The following is a 22,621-nucleotide window of genomic DNA, read 5'->3' as shown; positions in this document are numbered from 1 at the left end:
ATCAAAGCACGAGGCGCTGAAAGACTATCTGCGGGCAAATATGTGAGAGTTGCAAATTTTATTTGAACTATGGGAATGGGTGAAGGGCACATAGATAAAATGGAAAAATGTGCCGAGGGCCAAGAGCGCTTGTGCCCACACTGGGCGAGGAAACAAACATATCTATATATATTTTATGGCGTCTTGTGTCATTTTGTTTATGTAATAAAATGTCAATTCAATCGTCGTAATCCCCCATCCCCATGTATTTAATGTTACAATGCATTCCCATTTCAATTGTTTCTAAAGGTTTTTCGTTGCTTTGATTAGATATCATACGGTAGGAAAATACAATACATCATATATATCATTTCCTTTTATGAACATACACGTTTTGTTTAAGGAAAATCATTTTTTACAAACAACTTCAGCAATAATTCCATTCAAAATGCACAGCTTATCGATCACTTCAGTCGACGTATCCCCATGTATTTAAAGTTACAATGCATGCCCCTTTCAATCGCTTCTAAAGGTTTTTCGGTGCTTTGATTAGCTATCATACGTTAGGCTAGTTTTATGAACATAAACGTTTTAATTGTTTAAGGAAAATGATTTTATTTTTACGAGCAACTTTAGCAATAATTCTTATCAAAATGCAGAGCTTATCAGATGGTCGTTTTCCCGCGGTGAGGACAAACATGTGGTCAGTTAATGTATGTAGAAACTATTTTTAGAAAATCGGTCAGTTAATGTAGTTTTTTAGATTATCGGAAATTGTCTGTTCTATGAATGGAAATATGATTGTGCTTTTTCAAGTTTTATTGATAAATAAATGTTATTTATGTTTTATGTAAGTATCTGTGTAGAAATAATACTAGTGCTGTTATGAATGCTTCGCACTCTTTGGATGTTTTACAGGTTAAATCCGAACTACATTGCTTCATCAAACGTATGCTTAACTCACTGTCGTATCAGGGCATGTGTGTTAGTATAAATTGAAAGCCTAATGTCCAAAACTATGCCAAGAATACACCGGAACGAAGTTTTTACGCAAAAAAATGAAAAAATCTTATTAGAAAAGTATACGCCTAAAATCATAGAATGAATAGTATTTTGTTATTGTATAGCAGGCAAATCATAGTATTTGAAGCATTAGCAACGCGAAACCTGAGATACAACTATTTTGACTTTCAGCCAATCATTTTTGTTTCTTATCTCATAAAAGTAATATCAAAAATACACAATTACAAATAAGCGTGCTTCAGGGTCTCACCAGGTTATAATTACAAACCCTGCAGGCGATGGGACACTTGCGGTCGGTAATAATTTCTAGAACATCTTGGGCTAAACTCAGAGTGAATATCAGTATGTTACCTTCTTACCAGAGCCTCCATTATTTTGACCCCCATTAATCTGATAAATATAACGATCTAAAAATAGTTATATTCTGCTATAAAAATAAAACGCCGGGATACAGAAATACAGCGCGGAAATAGCTGAACAAGCAAGAACTCATACTCGGACCGCAATACAACTAATCTATTTTCATGATTTCGTCGTCATTCTGCTAAACATAGAGCGCATAAGGACAAAAAAATGGGTTTAAACGACATGAAAAGAAGTAGTTCTTTGGATTTTGCGGTCTTAAGACTACCTGCGCGCATGCGCAGATAGTCTAAAAAAGCCAATAATGCAACCAGAGCCATAGCGGTACATTGCATGCCATTGTATGGAGAAGACAAAGTTTGCCCTTGGTGAAAATGTCCTAAAACACCTCTTACCATAGTGAGTTTTCGCGTTTTTTTTTCCTCGCAAAAAGATGGAGGAGGATGCTGAATCGTGAAACGTGAAAAATATCGATACCCAATTGGCTCAATAAAGTTCTGTGACAATATATACAATTGTTAACATTCCGAATAAACACGGACATAGCCGAACTATGACTGTTTAATAAACTTTCTAGATCGTATTTACTCGGTCGTCTCCGGCATGCGTAAATTATTTAGACTGGTACCTTGCATTATCACCTATAAAATTATTGGTGTCTGGTCGATTCGGCCGAGATATCATTTCGGCCTGATCCTTTTCGGTCTACTTTTATTCATTAATGTTTGTTTTAAATCGTGTGAATTACGCTTTGAACTTTCATTTTATATCAGTTAAATTTAAGTTGTGTTAATTTCGTTATTGCGACTTATATTTGTTAGTAACATCGTGTGAATTAAGCTTTGTACTTCCATTTTATATCACTTAAATTTAAAATAGTCAATTAATGTCGCGTTAAGACACTTATATTTGTTATCAAATGCATAATTTAAACTATTATTCACAATATGCCCGTACATTCTCACATGCTTATTTACTACCACAACGTGTATATAAATCGTTTTCACAGAAAGAAATTTTCTAAAATAACGAACTCGTATGACCGGCGACCAGCAATACAAAAACACAGAGAATAACTTATTTTAATTTCCTGTTATAAACATTAGGCTTATTCGTTTTATATGACGTTTTGGAAGTTTTACACGCATCAAAACGGTTATTGAAAGACAAATTTTAAGTAAAGTTGAATAAGAGTTAATATCATTAACAAATCTTTTTTTTCAGAACTAAAATTTATCCGTACACACTTCCCCATTGACAATTGCAAACATGTATCCCTATAGACGCGGTCAGGCCGCGTCTAATGGAGAATAGTCATGTAGAATTAGTGAATTTATGTTAAAGCAGCAAATTAAAGCCTTATACTTGCCTCAACCGATAAAGTTCACTTGCCATTCTTTCCACGAGGTTGAATAAGTATTATAATGCAACTGAAGATCAAGTTAGATTAGTCGTATAACGATAAATGATGTGATCACCGCCTTGGAATGGTCAGTAAAATACGAGTTCACTGGCTCACGAGTCCTACTATAGTTAGATTTATTTCAGGAGGGAATGCACATACATGGACATTTAAAATAAACAACATGTAAAGTAAATAACATTATACATACATGATATTATACTGGGAACTTGAACACTAGTTTGTATGACCATAACCTAACACTTGTCTCAACATTCATAAAAAAACACCAAATTGCCTTATCAGAACAAACATAAACTTGAAAACAATGAAAAATAAAGTAAAATATTTATATTTAAACTGGTCAAGCCTTAATTCGGTCTAGAGTTGCCCTTGAGTTTCAACAAATGGCAGAGCTCAGATATGTTTATCTGCGCATGATTTAAATATGAAGGTATTGCCCGCTGTAACTAAATCATATTGACCACGTCTTTACGGGGAAGATTGAATCAATGATACAACTCAGTAAACATCTGGGACCAAACGATATTTAGAGTCTATTTTAATCTTAAAATGTTCATTCTAAAATAGCATGCAGTGCTTGTTCGCTTCGCTCGCGGTGCGTTTGCGTGCTTCAAGTCAGTCCAGTCATTGTTAAATTGGTAATGAAAGGCCACCGGCAAAAATACGTACCATACAAAATAAATATACATGAGTTGTTGTGTCACGGGAATGCATTAATGCGATTTATTCCTTTTAACTAATTATGTTCACACATAATAAGTTAATTTGAGCAAGTTTAAATGGTTTGATTTTAAAAGAAGTAAAGAAAGCATTTATATCTGTGCCATTAGAATGTCGATTAAATAAGTATTGTTCACGTATATCACTATTTTTTACATATGAAAAAAGCATGGTATTCACAGTAGTATTACGCAGTAGTATTCTCATTGTCTTGACAACACACACACACGCACGCACGCACACACACACACACACATACACACACACAAACACACGTACGCACGCACACACACACGCACGCACACACAAACACACACGCATGCACACATGTACACACACACAAACACACGCACGCACAAACACACGCACGCACGCACACACAAACACACACGCACGCACACACATACACACACACAAACACGCACGCACACACACGCTTGTCTCTTTGGGTATTTATATGGCTGCCAATCTCATTTTGTAATTTATGATTTAAAAAAAAAGTAATTTACAAAATGCTATCTTATCTTTAAAGGGTATTTTTAGTGTCTATAATGGAAACACCGACTTGGAAGTGTGTACAGAATCGTGCCAGCTTTGATTAAAACAATTAACAAGCCTCTGAATAAAGATACTCAGAAATATATTTACGTCTTGAAATACCCATATATATTCAAAGTCACCAAACATTATCGACTTCATGATACACATGTGGCAAGTCATTTTTAAAATCCGCCTATACAAGAGATTGTTACAGCCCAGACACGACCTATCATACTCTTTGCCCTTATATATAAGATTCCAAAGTAAACATACACTAAGTGTGGCCTTGACCGTAGAGATAAGGGTCTAGCACGCGACACGTGTGGCAAGTTATTTTAAATTTCGACCATACCAGAGAAAGTTACAGCCCGGACACGACTACCTATACGCTATGTCCTTGTATGCAGCATTCCATAGTAAACAGAAAGTAAGTGTGGCCTTGACCTTAAAAGAAGGAACACGGGTCTTGCACGCGACACATCGTCTTATTTTGTCAAACACATCTGCCAAGTTATTTTAAAATCTGTTCATACAAGAGATTACAGTCCGGACGAAATTGAGCTCGAGGCACGGATAGTGCGAGTTTAACATACCCACCTTCGGGGTTATACCAGCTTTCATGGTAGCTACATACATGTGTCGTGCACGTGAAACGACGTTTGCATATGGTGAACACGTGTCATTTTTTTTAAATACCCCAATGCATGACCATGTCAGAGCCCGGACAAGCCAAAACGCAAATTAATTTTGACCAATGGTCCTTCAATTGGTGTACCGACATTGGTCTTGCACGCGACACCTCAACATCTCATGGCGACATTTGTGCTAAGTAATGCTAATGCCCCGACGAATGAATTTGTGAGGAATGCGTCTAGCTCAGCACAAGAGGGCTTGACAAAAATGTTTATAATTCTGGAGACCATGTTTTTAATGAACTAGAAACATTGAACAAGACTTAAAAGAGATCAGTGCAATCACAGAGACTTGAAAGTATGAAGCAGATCCCAACAGCTGCCCCTGGCTTACTTCATATATAATGTCAATTATATAACCCTAGTGGATTTTAAGCTTTCATCAGATTCATATGTTGAAATATCGTCGACAAATCATGATTAATAGTTGTATTGTGTCTCATGACGTGATAAGCAGCCCATAAAATGTTTTTAGTTATTTTTTTTTTTTAATTTTCAGGTCAAGACTGATTTTACCCAACTGTGGCCACAGGCAACTATTTAAAAGTAAGCCAGGATCTGTTGTGATCTTCATCCTACTGACAAGTCTTTCTGAGTGCAAGAGATTCAAGTAGCTGAAAATAACAACTTGCAGTATCGTAGAATTTCCGTATTGTATTTATTCATGCATTAAATCAATGGACATCTATAACACCAATAAACACTGTATTACAGTATGAACACAAACCATCCATAGAACACATCATTGAATAACATCTACTACACTATGCAGATTCTGTAAGTCCAGTATGCAATGCACATTGCACATTAATTGAATTGACGACACCTGGGCCGTATTCAAAAAGCATCTTATTGAAAACAAGAACTGTCACAGTATGTGACGAATGCCCCCGAATGTGACATTGACCTACGAACAAGGTCAGTACATGAAAAGTTGATCTTGCCTTTACGTGTCAAATACATATATGGCAAGTTATTTTAAATTGCCTCTGAACATAAAAAAATACCACCCATACTTGACAACCTACACTGTTATGTCCTTATATTCAGAATTCCCTTGTGAATAAACACTTAGTGTATCTTTCACCTTAGAGGTAGGGACATGGGTCTTGCACACGACACGTCGTCTTCGTATGTGGAACACATGTAGCAAGTGATTTTAAAATCTGTCCATACAAGGGAAAGTTACAGCCCGGACACGACAACCTATACTCTATGTCCTTATATGCAGCACTCCATTGTGAATAAACACTAAGTGTGACCTTGACCTTTGAGGAAGGGAAACGGGTCTTGCAGGCGACACGTCGTCTTGGTATGTGGAACACATGTGACAAGTTATTTTAAAATCTGTCCATACAAGGGAAAGTTACAGCCTATGTCCTTATATGCAGCACTCCATTGTGAATAAACACTATGTGTGACCTTGACCTTTGAGGCAGGGACACGGGTCTTGCACGCTACACGTCGTCTTGGTATGTGGAACACATGTGGCAAGTTATTTTAAAATCTGTCCATACAAGAGAAAGTTACAGCCCGGACATGACAACCTATACTCTATGTCCTTATATGCAGCACTCCATTGTGAATAAACACTAAGTGTGACCTTGACCTTTGAGGCAGGGACACCGGTCTTGCACGCGACCCGTCGTCTTCGTATGTGGAACACATGTGGCAAGTTATTTTAAAATCTGTCCATACAAGGGAAAGTAACAGCCCGGACACGACAACCTATACTCTATGTCCTTATATGCAGCACTCCATTGTGAATAAACACTAAGTGTGACCTTGACCTTTGAGGTAGGGACACGGGTCTTGCACGCGACACGTCGTCTTGGTATGTGGAACACATGTGGCAAGTTATTTTAAAATATGTCCATACAAGGGAAAGTAACAGCCCGGACACGACAACCTATACTCTATGTCCTTATATGCAGCACTCCATTGTGAATAAACACTAAGTGTGACCTTGACCTTTGAGGTAGGGACACGGGTTTTGCAGGCGACATGTCGTCTTGGTATGTGGAACACATTTGGCAAGTTATTTTAAAATTTGTCCATACAAGGGAAAGTTACAGCCCGGACACGACAACCTATACTCTATGTCCTTATATGCAGCACTCCATTGTGAATAAACACTAAGTGTGACCTTGACTTTAGAGGTAGGGACACGGGTCTTGCAGGCGACATGTCGTCTTGGTATGTGGAACACATGTGGCAAGTTATTTTAAAATCTGTCCATACAAAAGAAAGTTACAGCCCGGACACGACAACCTATACTCTATGTCCTTATATGCAGCACTCCATTGTGAATAAACACTAAGTGTGACCTTGACCTTTGAGGTAGGGACACGAGTCTTGCACGCCACACGTCGTCTTGGTATGTAGAACACAGGTGGCAAGTTATTTTAAAATCAGTTCATACAAGGGAAAGTTACAGAGCCGGACGGACGGACGGACGGTGCGATTTTAATATGCCCACCTTTGAGGGCATAAAAATCAACTTACCCGGTAGTGAAAAAATGGCTTTTTTGTCAGTTGAATTTAAAGAAAATAAACTATGTTTTTGCAACAAAAATATGAAAGAATGCAAGAAAAAGGTCAAAATAATAAATGGGAATGAGAATAAATTTGATGAGCAATATTTGAAATTTTCTTTGTTTAAATTAGAGCAGTTTTACTATTAAGAAGCTTTATGAACACAGCCACTGATGACATCATTGAACTTTTTTACGAAGTATAATACTTGCAGTACTTAGTTAACACTCTTTACATAATATCATTTTTTTAACACTATAAAGTGGAAGACAAATTTACACATAAGGCACATAATCAGTACACTAACATACACATTAACATGTATAAACACAAAAATTATTGTCATAAACATGTACATGTACTTTTCAATCTTCATTATCAAGGTAACGTGCACAAAATTCTGATGTATTTTAGCATCTCTTTCCAATACAATGAATGTATCCGTCAAAATGTCTTAATTCAATATCATATAACAATTAATTTCATACAGGTGTTAAATTTCTGTCTAAATTATTGGAAGACTTTAAATATGGAAAGTGGAAAATATATTTGTTTTACACAGATTTTCGATTCCGTATCTCACAGTAGCCTTGCGCGCATGCACACATCTACCCCTGTAATACTATGTAACAGAAATAGGCCATGTTTCTCAAAATTAAATGCTTTTCAAAAGAAAACTTTTATCATTTATTTTTCAAAAAAACTTTTAAGGTATGAAATAAACGAAATACTATGTTCGTCGGTTGATCTATCAGATTGCCTAAAGAAACATCCCACTTGACTTTTTCTCGTGAACTTTATGCCGGCGAGTGATGCAACCCAACATATCAGTCAACTAATATAATATTACCTATAATCATATGTTTTCTGGTGGTCTATAGGATTTATCAATGAAATAAAATTGATAGTTCACTGTTTGAAACAGTGGAAATATCATATTCATATTTTTACTCTTTTGAATTTTAGCCAGCCCCCAGTTTGAAAACAATTGTCCACACAGGGTGGGGACACAATTTCTACGAATTTTCTGAAATGACATTACGTTACGTGCACATGTAAATTGGTGCGCATTCAAATTGGTGTTTTTTTTTCCTAAAAAGGTGAAAATAAATTACTTTTAACTTCAATTTTGGCATATAATAATATGAATATCTTTTGGTGCTCACTCCCTGAAATAAATTACGATCACACACTGAAACAAACAATTATACTCCATTTTTGAATCACTGATAAAGTATTTTCTCACATAGCACTTTCATATTTCAAAATCTGAACCTATAAAATGTGAGAGAGTCCATATAAGATTAAAGATGTCCACTCTTTGACTGTTGGTAAATTAACCTTTTACCATATTCTTCTAACACAAATACATTCTATTTCTGAAGTACTTTGTGATCATTGCAGTTTTTCGAGAACTGACAAGAGACTTTCATCAGTCTCAAATTATCATTATCAGTCTCAAATTATCATTTTGTAAAGACATATAAACTATAAATGGTTTATCTCTCCATGATCATAATATTTTATGTTTCACTGTCCTCCATTTTATCAAGTTTGTAAAACCAAACATAATATTGAAACACAAGTAAACATACATTTGTTTGCCAAACGTTTTAACAATTTCTCAATTATGTATTTCATTCAGAGAACAGTATTCAAAACAAGGCCACTTTGCATCATGTTTATATCAAACATTGTTGACAGTTCACAGCTTCAAGAGTCTTATATTCAGTCAACCACTTGGTTCCAACACACACCCTCAAACTGCCTGCTCCCTAGAAGGCATCCCCGTCACTCTCTGCTTTCTCTGTTGTTCCATGGTCTTGGCCCGGCTCCAAATCTCTCCAGTAGGACTTGCTTTCAACTCAGATAGGGAAAGCAATCTGTAATAGATGTAACTTGTTTTAGAAATAATATAAAACTTTATCAGATACCATTGATACTTGATTATGCTCTGGGATTTATTATGTATCATTGGATACTGACTGGCAAAATCATAACCACAAACTTTTGTCGTCAATAACATTTACATAAAAAATTTATTTTTAAAGGGTATAAGTTAAATGAAATCTTCAAAGGACAATACACAAAGGATAACAGACCAAAGTCCCAATTCTGAAATATGTATTGGAATAGGAGTGATTCAGATCCCAAAGCAGGGTTTATTTAATGGGTGTTAAGACCCCTGTTGATGTTTTTCATGCCATTTTAATCCATTTCAAGGCACTTCTTGCTATTTCTAATGCAAACATCAACTTATAAATGAAAGCCCTCAATCCTAATTTCAGGATAAGTCCTGGGCCGCATTTCAATGAGATATCTAAGTCGAAAAATTAATGCCGCTTAAGAGTGCTTAGGTACACCGGTCAAGCTATAGGAAGAATCCATGCCATAAATGTCCTTACAATTGTTTTTATCGAAACACACTTTATGCCAAAAACCAGGTAACATCTGCTGGGAAATTTATGGTCTTAAACCTTTCCATCTTTATTAAATTGGGACCCTCATCTTTGTCATTCCTGAATACATGTGTCATTACCTTGTCAGACACAGCAAGGAGTGGAAATCATCAACGGTCATGCTCTTTGCGTCTTCTTTCCTCAAGTTAACAAAGTCTTCCTGAATTTTCTGAAAATATTTAAAGGCACACAATATAGATTGATGCAATTTTATTTCTGCATGATCATGTTTAACTCATTAGCCCTTGATGGTCAAAACCAAAAAAACCCAAGCATTTTCAGTGAAAAGATATCCACCGCCAACGATGGCTTGTTTGTGCTTGATGGCTTGTTTGTGCTTGAAGGTTAAAAAAAATCTCAGAAAGAATAAGATAAGCACATTGGTTTTACTGAGAAACGGCTGCAAACAATGATTTTTTAATAAATCAAGGGCAATAACTCTAAGGAAAATTGACCAATCCAAAAGAAAAATAGACAGGCATCATCACAGTATGTTGGTTCTTATTTATTCCAAGTGTCATGAAATTCTACCAGCTAGTTGCATAGAAAAGGCTGCAAACATGGATCTTTTAATAAATCAAGGGCAAATAACTCATATAGAAATTAAACAATCCAAAATATAAATAAACAGGCATCATCGCAGTATGTTGGTTCATATTTATTTCAAGTTTCAAGAATTTCTACCAACTAGTTACTGGGAAATGGCTGTAAATGAGTTTTTCAAAAAATCAAGGGCAATAACTCCAAGTACAATTGACCAATCCAAAAAAAAAATGAACAGGCATCATCCCAGTATAGTAATTCATATTTATTTTAAGTTTCATGAAATTCTGCCAGCTAGTGACTGAGAAATGGCTGTGAATGTGCATTTTTCAAAAAATCAAGGGCAATAACTCCAAGGACAATTGAGTCGAATTGACTAATCAATTTTTTTTTGGATGGGCATCATTCCAGTATAGTGGTTCATACGCCATTTCAATATCCCCCTCCCTATTTCATAAGCGGGGGATAAAAAGATATATGTTTAACGATAAAAAAATATTAGTGTTTGATCCCAAGGGATGAAAATACAGAGAGTCATGTTTGATTTACTCTAGATGTGGTATCCTTTACTAAATTGAACAACTGATAATACACTTAGTAGGATTGATAATATTCAGGAAAAATGGTTAGAAAGATCGGGTGAAATCTAGTTTCATTTACAAAATATGAATTTCAAAATCTTTTGAAAATGGACTTTGAAAAATTGTCGAACATATGATAAGATTTATGCTGGTCACAATTTCTCTTTACAGACAGCTGCTTAGATACAAGATATCTATATTTCCTAAACTTAAGGCTCCCATCTTTACAGATTTTTGTAAATGTGTACACGGGACATGTTTAATGGTGATTTTGTAAACATTTATGGCCGAATAACGCCACGACGCCATTTACACGTGTAAACATGGGAGCCTTATTTAAATTTTTATCAAATTTCACACCTTCTGTATTTCATCTGGTAGCGAATACTCCATATGTTTTGCCAGTCCAAGGTATGTCCGACACCTAGCAAGAAAGTCCTCAGTCAGCCGTGGGTCAAGCAAGGCAAAGTGGTCCCTCAGGCTTTCAGGAATGTTGCCATGCTTCAGGGGTAGCAGGCAATCAGTCTGAGAAAATAAATACAGATGATCATCTTAAACAGAGAAAACACGTCAGTCAATGAATCTGATAGGAAATCATCAGTCAATCTTGACACAAGGTAAAATGGTCCCCGCATTATATTCAATATGCATGAAGCAGCAGCGTATCACTCTGCTGTGAATGCAGATCAGAATGTTTGATATCAGGTTTAAACAGTGATAGATTTTTTTAATATGGAGTTATGTTATGTATTTGTGTGTAGGGATGGGATGCATGTTTGAATTTAAAAGCCTGCAGTTTATTTAGGGTCAAGCAAAGCAAAGTGCTCTATCCTGCTATCAAGGATGCTTCTTCTTTTCAGCATCAAGGTAAATCCAGGGAAAAAATTTAATGAGCACATAAGTATTTTTTGTTTATAAAGTTCAAAAATTGCATAAAATTAAAGTTTCAAACATTCAAATTGGGCTTTACTTTTATTGTAGAATCAAATTTACCGTAAGTAAAGATTTTCCTTCAGAGAGGACCAGGGCTTGCACATTGGAATGAAAATCTTGCTTGTGGAAGTTGAAATCATACTCAACCTTCTGCCAGTTGATCATATTGCCAAGGGCAGACAGATTCCGAACACCTGTAAATGTTTGTTGAAAGAAACATATGACTCTGGCTAATCAAAATGTTAATAAAATGTTAAGATCATTTCAAAACTGTAGAATTGCGAAGAATTTTTCTGTATTCCTAATTTGTTACTCTGCTTCCATATCTATGTTGTTTTTTAAAGGGACTGTGTCACAGATTGACACCAAAAAAAGTTTTTTTCTGTAACGAATCTCAGTACAATTATCTAATAGAATGTGTTACGCTTTGATATCATAATTGTAAAAAAAAGTACCAAAATGTAAAAAAGAAATTGTGTCCGAACCCGCTTCGCCAAAATTGCAATCAATCGTCTTACTCACTGAGCTATAACGGCTTATTCAAATCAGGTGACATAATTAAGCTATACACCTACCTCAGTTATTTCACATGACAACACCAGCCAATCACGCATAAGGAATGAATTCTACCTGGTAGACATACCCAGTAATCTTTTTTAATGGAAAAAGACGAAAGAACTGCTAAACTTAAATAAATTGTAAACTATATGGTACTTCAGTTAGTAAGTTTCAATGCATTGTACACATCGATGCCAAGTTTATGTCAGTTTTCGACAATTTTCTTTTTTTTTTCCGCCATTTTATCATACGTGAGACAGCCCCTTTAATTACAAACCAGGGCCTTCTTACCCTTCTTTGCTAAAGCAGATATCCCCAAAAAAGCCCCATTTTCATTTGTGTTTTTTTCATATAATGCGAATCTCATGATTCATTAAATGATGCTTCTGAGCGATATATTTACAGCTTTATTGATGTTTTACTCCATTTGTTCCCATAATGTTTGAAAAAAAAACAATACTGAGAATTTTTCCTCAAAACCCCCAAAAACCATGTTTTTTCCAAACAAAAAGGGCTAGGAAGTCTTCCCCATAACTAGTAAAAAGGCCCTGCACACTGAACAAACACAAGTTCTTTATATCACAGCATAATTATCTAGTGCCCTCCTGAAATTCCTGGTTTTAACTAGTTGTCTTTTCTTATCTATGTAAAACTACCTAACTCTCAAACACCAGATTTGTATGCTTTGTCAGTTGAAATAGCCCTAACTGCTTGCTTTATTCCAACTCAGAACTACATGACTGTAACTAGACCAGCCTACCATTAACATCCAGTTGCCCAGGCTCTAGGGCTGTCTCATCAACCACGAGATTAGTATGCTCGGCCAGTTGAAGGAGTCCAGATTTAAGCCTGTTTGCTGTGTAGTCCTTTTTAGGGGAGAATGCCAGTTTGTTCATATTGTCCAGTGACATAGGTAGGAGGTAGGTCTGAAAACATAGTGTCAATCAGGGGGCTGTTTCATCAATAATCCTATCCAATTTTCTCCTCTGAGTTCATATACATATACATTCGGAAGTGTTTAGTTGTTATCCTTAATAATATGGCCAAAACCAACAACAACACTAATTAAGGTTTAGGAGTTATTGTACAAGAATTAAACTACAATTAACTTGAATTAAGGTATTGTCAAAAATTGTACTATAGATATCTGTAACTTGAAAGAAGCTGATTATCGATAGTCAAACTGGAACCCATTCCCAACACAACTTAGCAGTGCAGTACTGTTAAGTTGACCAGTTGCTAATTGCCAATGAAACAATAAGTAGACCATAAAAATATTATATTTTATCAGTAAATAAAAACCACAAGGATTACAGTGCTGAATGATCTCGACAAGTTGCAGTAATTGCTTAGAGGACTGGGTAAATCCCTCTCCTAGATACATATGAAACAGACTGCTGGTAAGGTATGATTCTATCTTTGGCCACAATTAATCAATCAGTTCTATATCACTATACTGCAAGAGAATAAGCTGGTCGAGTGCCTGTTTCTTACGCAAGAGGTTGTAAGGCCAAGCTGCCCCACTCCACATACATGTACCTATCAACGCAAAGTTACATTAACTGGTTTCTGCTCGGGAAATGGGCTGTTAATTCATCCTAATATCATACATGTGTTTAATCTTCACCATAACACCCAAGTCCCAAGGGCTTGAGCAAGATTAAGTCCCTTGTAGGTATAAAAGGATTAAGTCAAGCTCACTATATTTCCTTTGGTATGATTCCTGTGATATTCTTATTTTGAAGAGGTTTAACACTTGTTTCAAAATATTTTATGAAACTCATGATAAATTACTTTTTAATTTGCAAAATAAGTTGAGCATTTTTCGGCATGAAATAAGAAACTTAAGCTCATTATGTTACAACAAAATATTGCGAAATCTGGGCTTAGACATTATTTAAATAAACTTAGGTTTTTATGCTTCGAGCAACATACAGAAGTGATTCTTTCTACCAGTGGTAAGTTCAATGCAAAACTACTCACTTTCAAACGCCAGTGGTGAGCATGCACAGAATACCAAGTAGACGGGGCACATCATATATAGCTATCAAACAGAATGATTGACCTTAGATAAATGTATATCAATCTTTTGAAAAGAGAGTTATACTTACTTGAGTAACAAGGTTGGATATGAGGAAATGCAGCAGCCCAGCATAAGAGGTTGACCTCGGTGTGTTGCTCAGATTTAGACTGAACTTGCCCAGAGGGATAGCATCTGAACGGCCATACCTGCAATTATCAGTTTAACATCAGCCTCTATAAATACAAGTCGATCAAATAGGCCAGTAGATGTTTTAAACATAAGTTGTACATATAGTACATATATACACTCTAAAAATAACTGTAACCCCTGACATACCGATTTAACACACAAAGATAGCACTGAAGAGTGAACGCCAAAGAAAATCTGATTTGAATTTTGTATCATTATCAAAGCGATATTAAGCCACGATGTTATTTATGTTACTGTTATAAGCTTAAATCAAAATCAAAGAAACTTTATTCATAATATATTAATTCTACATAGGATAAATTCATTTCAAATATTTTTATCCAAGAAAGTACTATAACATTGTCTTCAAAATAACACAGCTAACTAATCAACAGCTGGTCAGTCTCCAGGCAAACAGTGTTTTAATATCATTGCAGTTACCTCCTATCAAAATACGTACAGTAATACCTTCCTCTAACAAACGTCTTACAGTTACCAGTTACCTCCCTCTAACAAAGTACTTACAGTTACCTCCCTCTAAAAGAGTACAAACAATAACCTCCATCTAACCAAGTACTTACACAGTGGCTACAAGGTAACACAGTATGTATTCAGCAGCCAGCCTGTCCCCAAGCAAACAATGTTCCAATATGGACAGTAACTCTTCCCTCAAAGCAGTTATTTCCCCTTGACTTGTCTCAAGTACTGAAATATAAATGGCAATGGCATCGTAAGGAAGGATATCACAACCAAAACCAGTGTGTGTATACCATGTGATAAATTACTTCATAAATGCTACACTGGCAAGCATTATTTTGCTTCAAATTAAGACTTAATACAAAGATTACTTTTATTTTTCTTCAACATTTTAAATGAAACAAAGAGTAGGCTATGCCACTAAAAGAGCCCTGTATTCGTTTTATTACCGGAGTTTGATAAGGCGATTAGTTTTCTTGAACACTTCGACAAACCTGTTTCCAAAACAAAGCTTTGGCAGTGCTCCATTAGGCGGCAGTTTTGTGAAAAGGTTTGTGAAAGTGTTTTAAGAAACTAAACTCTCAATCAAACTCTGGTGAAAGACCAAAGGCGGGGCTCTGTCAGCGGCATAGACTGCGCTAGGTTTCATTTAATATAGTGAAGTACTAGTTATGTTATCTTTGTTTAAAGTCTTCATTCCAAGCAAAATATTGCCTTCCCACGAAACATTTATGATGCAATTATCAACTTTGTAAACACACAGAAAACATCAAAGGCAGTTGCTAAAACTCGTTTCAAGGGCTCAAGGTCAGGCAGGGATTAAGGCTGTCTTGTCTTTAGCTTATGACTTTAACACATTTAATGCATTGTAAATAGAAATCTTCTTGCAGATATCCTTTTACAGTGACGGTTAATTTTAACTTCCCCAAATAAATTTCAATATGCCGAAAATGGATGACATTTGAAATTTTTTAGAAATTAGATATTAGATAATTATGTCTGTACAACTCCAACATGTGTAATAGCAGTGAAAAACATTCATAAATAAGACAGCATGAACTTTGTCACACCCTTCCGGATTTACTTAACTTTAACAAAGACTACAATGTCCGAAGCAACAAAATTGAATATTTCTGAATATCTATCAATGTAAACATGCTCTTGTAAAACAATTTTATTATAGTAAGTGCACAATTGTCTTGGAAATAAAAGAGGTAGAACTTCTGAAGGTAAGAAATTAGGATTACACTGTTAATAACTGAGGGTGTACAGGATATACATGATCTGTTCATGTTAAAGCCTAAATGAAATGAAGAAGGGCAGTGCACATGTGGCAGTCAGTTATTTTTACGACATCAGCTAAGACGATCATGAGTCACTACTTATGGAGTCATACCAGTTATGTAATCCTCAGACTTTGTTTTTGGCACAAGAGGGTTCACATGAGATAGGCGGTTACAAAGCACAGCATGGAGGCGTGGCACCAGGGAAGGGGGTGGGGCATGGGCATATACCTCCTCTGGATTCTCCTCAACACCCCCAAGCAGGCTGGACTCCTCACTGGAAAATAAGGAAACATACAATGGGTGGCACCAGACAATATGGTTCAGCAGGAGTGTGAATTGTGTTGGATTTAGTCAATACATCCTTGTAATTAATTGGGCATAAAAAAAAATTGTTTGGCTAGGGTTACTTCCTTTTCAAAAATAGGTAGGGTAGGTAGGCTTCTTTTTTTTATTTTATTAGGCTTTATATAAGAATGTCATTTTCATCATTGGAGAATGGTGTTAAAATAATCTTCTATATAAGCAATTAAGGTTTTAAACTACATATTGAAAAGTAAAAAGAAAAAGATTTTTTTTTTTTTTTTTTTTTTTAGTTTTTCATTTTTTTTTTCAAACTGACTATAAAAACGTTAGGGTCGGCGCCTATTTCGTAAGTAGGGTCGGGATACCCGAACCAAATGTATTTTTTTTTTAGGCCTTGGCATATTGGCCAGTACGGTACATGAATTACTCAAAAAATTTATAAGAGTGGAATATAGCCAATTAAAGGCTTGGATTACTTCCCTTAAAATCTATGCAATTTTAAGGGGAGGTCACTGCTTTAGGTATTTGTCATATTTTAGCAGCTGTTTAGCACCTTCCTTACAAATTATTTATACATAACCAAACAAGACCTCATTTTTTATATTATACTCACTGTTAAAATTTATTAACTGACACTACTGGTTCATTTAAATCTATGCTCTGATTTCTTTTCAGGGCATAACATATCATTTTGAAAAAAATCTGGGGGTAAAATATCTTTGACCCAAAAACTTACATGGAGCTCTGTTATGCTTATTGACAGTTTAATTTTGGGATCCCAGTGATGCACAGTAAATTCAAAATTATTGTAAGTCCCTAGCTTGATAACGTTGCTAGGGACTAGGAAAATAAACTAATATTAAATCATTTCCTAATTCGCAAGAGACTAGACAGCTTTTTCTTTTAACTATACAATTTCCCAATTTTGGCATTTTCATGACGCAAAATTTCCCAAAATGTCTAGGGTCTTTTTCCCAAAACGGACAGAAAAAGCCCTGTATACATAGTAGTCATTTCATTACTTTTCGGTTTTCAGTCATCATAATTTCCTTGAACCAGCTCAAATACAATATGTTTGATAAACTATAAAATCATTGCTTATTTCAATCACTGCCATTTCAAACTTAAGAATATTGGGTTCTAACAGCTGATAATGGTCAATTCTGAAAAATAGCCATGGATCTGTTTTAGTGTAGGGATTCATGCTTAAAGAAGGGGAAATGGGGCTTTGACTCCTTTTGAAATTGTTTCCAAAGTCATTTATATTAATTTCAAGGTACTTCATACTGTTTTTGATCCGAGCCAAAAACGATATTAATGACGTAACTTTTAAGTACTGAAATGCCCTCAATCCTGATTTTCAGACTTAATCCTGAACAGTTTATACTTCATTAACCCGGTTGAATGTCAGATTACTACATAGTTAATTTAGTTTTCCTTAATTTACTACCAACCTGTCATTATCAAATCGAGCTAAGGCTGGATCCACGGAGAGTACACCAACAAACTCAACAACATCGTTGACCTTGAACGCATCGATCTCATCATAAACCTTCACAAGACAGGCGGGCCCTTTCTCATCTGGCAGTGGGAAATTTAGGTCAGGTACCTGTGAGGAACCTGCATCTGGTAACAGAAAATTCAACAGCATTAATATCACCACCCCCACATTTATGCCGAAGTTAAATTCATCAATATATAGGGGCTAACTTATCAATACGGCATGGCCTTAGGTCTGGTACCTGGAATAAACCCACATCTGAAAAGTAAGTTTTTGGTAAGTTGGATAGCAGTGGAGAATTGAATTGCCAAGTAATTCATACCATATTTTGGAAATATATATTATCTCGTCAAAGTGTAATATTTATCCAGAACAAAAAAACAGGTACACGTATGTTAAATTAAACCGATTGTATAACTGTTTAGTGTTATCTTCATCTTCATTTTCAAACATTTATGACATGAATATGCTATAATTATGGGATTTATCATTTTGAATAAAAGCATTTCTTTAAATTTTTACTCTGATTAGCTCTCTTTCCCTTATTTACTGTTTAAAATACCCAAATACCACTTGCCTGGTCTGGTAGCGCTTGTCTGCTGTCTTTTAGCCTCCCCTCCGTCTGTTTCCATCCCAACACTGTCCCCACTCCCTGTAGCTGAACCCTGACATTGACCTACAGGGGCACTACTAGGATCAGGGGTCACCTCCATTGGGTCGTCGTCAAGGTTACGTTTGGTGCGAGTTGGTGTCTTTGATGTGGAAGGATAACATTTTGTTTTCACTTTGCTCATGTCTGAGTTTACTTATTTTCTGTTAAGGCAAACATTCAGTAGGCCTTTATACCATTCTTTGCCATAGCGGATACTCAGCTCCTTCCCCAAGGGTCAGACCCTGTTTTTTCCCAAAAAAAACGCCTCCGAAATTACCCGTAAAATATTTAAAAAATTATATAATGAGAATCTCAACATTCATAAAATAATGTTTCTGAGTGACATATTTACTCCTTTATCAATACTTTTTTTACCAAAAAAAGTATTCTGAAATTTTATCAAAAATTAAGAAAAGGTCTTATATATATACATGATTTTTTTCACAACAGGGTCAATGATATTCAGACATTTTGTTTACATATATTAGTAATCAGTAAGTCATACCTTTTCAAATAATACCAACATTACCTGGCATCCAAATTTATCATTTTTACCTATGGCTCAATAAATTTAACATTTTTACAAATGGTTCAATAAACAAAACATTTTACCAAGGTTCAATAAATAGAGCACTTTAACTAATGGCTTAATAAATTGAACATTTTTACCAATGGCTCAATGAATATAACATTTTTACCAACGGCTAAATGAATTGAACATTTTATCCAATGGCTCAATAAATTTAACATTTTAACCAACCATTCAATGAATGTAACATTTTACCAATGGCTCAATAAATTTAACATTTTAACCAACCATTCAATGAATGTAACATTTTACCAATGGCTCAATGATTTTGACTTTTTACCAATGGCTCAATGAATTTAACATTTTTACCAATGGCTTAATAAACAAACTGTATTTTAAACCTATAACTAATTTGTAATAATATTGAAAGGATATTTTCTTGACCCATTCCACCTCTCCAGGTACAGGAACACAGTAAAGCGTCATACGGTCCATTGTTACGTTGTTTTCTGAATCTACATTGATGGTTTGGTTAGCCTGTGAATGGAAAACAGAAGAAAATGTCACATAAAGAACATTAATTTCAGTATTATTTTTGTTATTTGCCAAAAAGCAGATACAAGCTTCAGGATATCTTTCTTTTCATTCTAGAACTTTGTAAATGTAAACTTTAATTTAACAAATATCTGAACAATCAACCCATTTACAGTGGTTGAAATTAGCACAATCTCGCAAGCCCTGCACTGCGAAAATTTCTTCCAGACTTGCCCAAATTCTGAATTTTATATAGATGGTCTTGTTAAAAGAATTTGGGCTTGTTCATCCAAAAGTCTAATTTCGATGACTGCATTCACAAACAAATGCAATATTAACCCGCAAACATGTATCAAAATTATACACTGCTACTTAATGTTTACTTAAGTTGGAAATAATTCATATTTTTGCACTTAGATGCAGATGGAAACAGACGAGTTAAAGTTGGCGGTGACGGGTGTTGGGGCTGAATCTATATAAGAGACCATCATTCAGATTTACCCCGCACTCAGCTATATCCTTGTATTTGCCCGAACGCATGGATGTATTCCCTGATGCTCCATCACAAACTTCATAAGAGCCCAGGTAAAACTCTGGGTCGAACATATCTTGAACCATGCATCGAAACCGTACAAGCGAGTTTGCCTTTAGGGAATGCAGACTGGTATCGTTCAAGCTGGGAATCTTTAAGAAAACATATATTTTGACAATAGTACATTCATGCATTGGAGATTATGATGTAATAGTAATACTTATAATATCTTGGATTTACTGGTAGATTTAGGTACATGTAAGCTGAGTCTTGTTGATTTCTCATCTTCCAAGTTCATTCAATCACATTGAACAATTCCAAACGCAAGAAACACCAAAACATCAAGTGAACAACCACCAACTCACATATTAACCTCTATATCAAAGTTCCAGTTGATTGTTTGCAATTGTTTCCAGACTATGAAATCAGAGATTTCCAAATTTTAAGTAAATATTACACTAACAAGTGAATATATTGAACATTTCTTACCCATGTTATAGAGTTTTTGGTTTTAAGCTTCTCAGCAAAGTAGTCACGTACTCCAGAGCTGTCCAAAGACTTCTGTTTGTCTGGATAAAAATCAAAAATGACTTATATACAATAGCAAATTTATTCTGTTATATTTATATATATAAATGGGCCTTTTTACCCTTCTTTGCTGTTGCCCGGGCACTTCCACATGATGACAATAATGAGCGATTAGGGATACTTTTTTTTATTATTTTGACATTTCATGTGTATCCCTGTAACGAGTCTGCCATAGTAAAAAATCGTCAAAAGACACGTTGACGGCCATTTGGATGGACTAGGGCAAATCCCTAATAAAAAGCAATCTATTTTTTAACAAAGCAAAAACAGAACAGAACAATTTTTATTTTAACTCAACAAAGAAAAAATATAAAAAATCAAATTGTAAGAATTTAGGTTTTCTTCCTTTTCTTATGCATTCTGTTAATCGCCAATTTCTATGATTTAATTGAACCTTTTAAATGTAATGCACCAGTCAATTGGTCTAGGGGTATACAGGGGATAGCTAGGGAAATGGGCCATTTTTTTAATTTTCCACTTGGCCCTGCAGTGCAGAGTAAATGCGGTCCTTTTTTTTCGCAACGAAAATAGCGGGGAATGGGCCGTGGCTTTGATCCGGGAAATATCTGATTTTTTTACGAGATTTAGGTTTTATTTCTGTGTTTTAGCCAAGCTTTTTCTGGACTTTGAGATCAAATCATATGTTTTAAATATGCAAATTAAAATAGTCATAACCCAGGATGTCCCCAGGGTGCAGGGGGATTTGGCAGGCTTGACCGCAAGTCAAATTCCCTGCTATTCCCTGGACCTTGCGGGGCAGGGAAAGTTGAAAAATTGGAAAAAACCTGAAAAAAAATGCAAGGGGCTGTAGCCGGTAGGTCCAGGGCAAAGCTAGGGCCAGTAGGGGTCAAGGGGCCCTGAGTTCCGGACGCCCCCAGGAAGTACAGTACCCGAGATTTAAGGAAATGCCTTTCCTTAGAAAAAGCTGACTTTGATATAAGAATTGAGCCTGTCCTAAATTTTTGTAAAGTAAAACTAGATAATATGGTTAAGACATAACATGCAACTGAAAGTTTCATTCTTCAAGACATATCGCGAATTTGTATGACAAATACATCGAAACCGTAGCATACACTCGTTTCAATAAAAAATCAAGCTAATAGATACCAAATATATTTTGAATGGCTCCTAATGGGTTGTTTATCCAGTCTTCTATGCTAGGCATACTTGCTTGAAGTTGGAAAAATGATCAAAACACGTTAGGAAATATGGCGGGAGTTTTATGGGTTAATGACGACCACTTTATTTCATCGCTATAGGTGAGGTTACAATACACTAATAATTTATATGCTAATCACGCAACTGGATCAGAGCGATATGGATTGTTTTTAAATCAAATAGTTGTCGACGTTTCCCGATCGGCAAAATATATCGGACAAATCCAGAATGATAGGTTTTTTCAGCTCGGATAATTTCTATATCATTTTCTTATGCGATCTTTTCCTCTTTAAAATGGAGTAAGAAGGGGAAGTTCTAAGGGAAGGATAGAAGAGGAGAAGGGGTAGAAGAGGGGGGGGGGGGGGGTAGAAGAGGGAGGGTAGAAGAGGAGAAGGGAGAGGAATAATGGGATAGAAGAGAGGGGTAGAGGTGGAGAAGAGGTGGTAGAAGAAGGGGGTGGTAGAAAAGGAGAAGAGGGGGGTAAAAGAGGGGGAGAA

At 35.6% G+C, this 22,621-nt stretch overlaps 1 protein-coding gene across 1 annotated transcript; it reads right to left on the bottom strand.

The window, feature by feature from the left end:
• Window positions 1-5,382: 5,382 nt before the first annotated feature.
• On the bottom strand, window positions 5,383-22,204 carry LOC128212531 (mini-chromosome maintenance complex-binding protein-like). Its single transcript, XM_052918015.1, has 14 exons — window positions 22,074-22,204; window positions 20,868-20,947; window positions 20,348-20,530; window positions 19,750-19,849; window positions 18,709-18,939; window positions 18,085-18,256; window positions 16,438-16,601; window positions 15,146-15,269; window positions 14,464-14,581; window positions 13,113-13,278; window positions 11,855-11,988; window positions 11,222-11,386; window positions 9,818-9,906; window positions 5,383-9,161 (listed from the first exon to the last, which is right to left on the bottom strand). The coding sequence occupies exons 1-14, from the start codon at window positions 22,129-22,131 to the stop codon at window positions 9,038-9,040; spliced, it is 1,908 nt and encodes a 635-aa protein (XP_052773975.1). The 5' UTR covers window positions 22,132-22,204; the 3' UTR covers window positions 5,383-9,037.
• Window positions 22,205-22,621: the final 417 nt, after the last annotated feature.

Source organism: Mya arenaria, chromosome 12 (genome assembly GCF_026914265.1).
Source record: "Mya arenaria isolate MELC-2E11 chromosome 12, ASM2691426v1".
In the NCBI taxonomy this organism is placed as follows: domain Eukaryota; kingdom Metazoa; phylum Mollusca; class Bivalvia; order Myida; family Myidae; genus Mya; species Mya arenaria.
The sequence above is the reverse complement of the archived record's forward strand: the minus strand, read 5'-3'. Positions and strand labels throughout refer to the sequence as shown.

Excerpts from the sequence above, each read along its gene's own strand:
- LOC128212531 (XM_052918015.1), bottom strand. The coding sequence starts at position 22,131 with ATGCCTAGCATAGAAGACTGGATAAACAACCCATTAGGAGCCATTCAA. Across the intron at positions 20,531-20,867 it reads CCAAAAACTCTATAACATGG|ATTCCCAGCTTGAACGATAC; the intron begins GTAAGAAATGTT and ends GTTTTCTTAAAG. Across the intron at positions 11,387-11,854 it reads AAGGAAAATCTTTACTTACG|ACTGATTGCCTGCTACCCCT; the intron begins GTAAATTTGATT and ends TTATTTTCTCAG.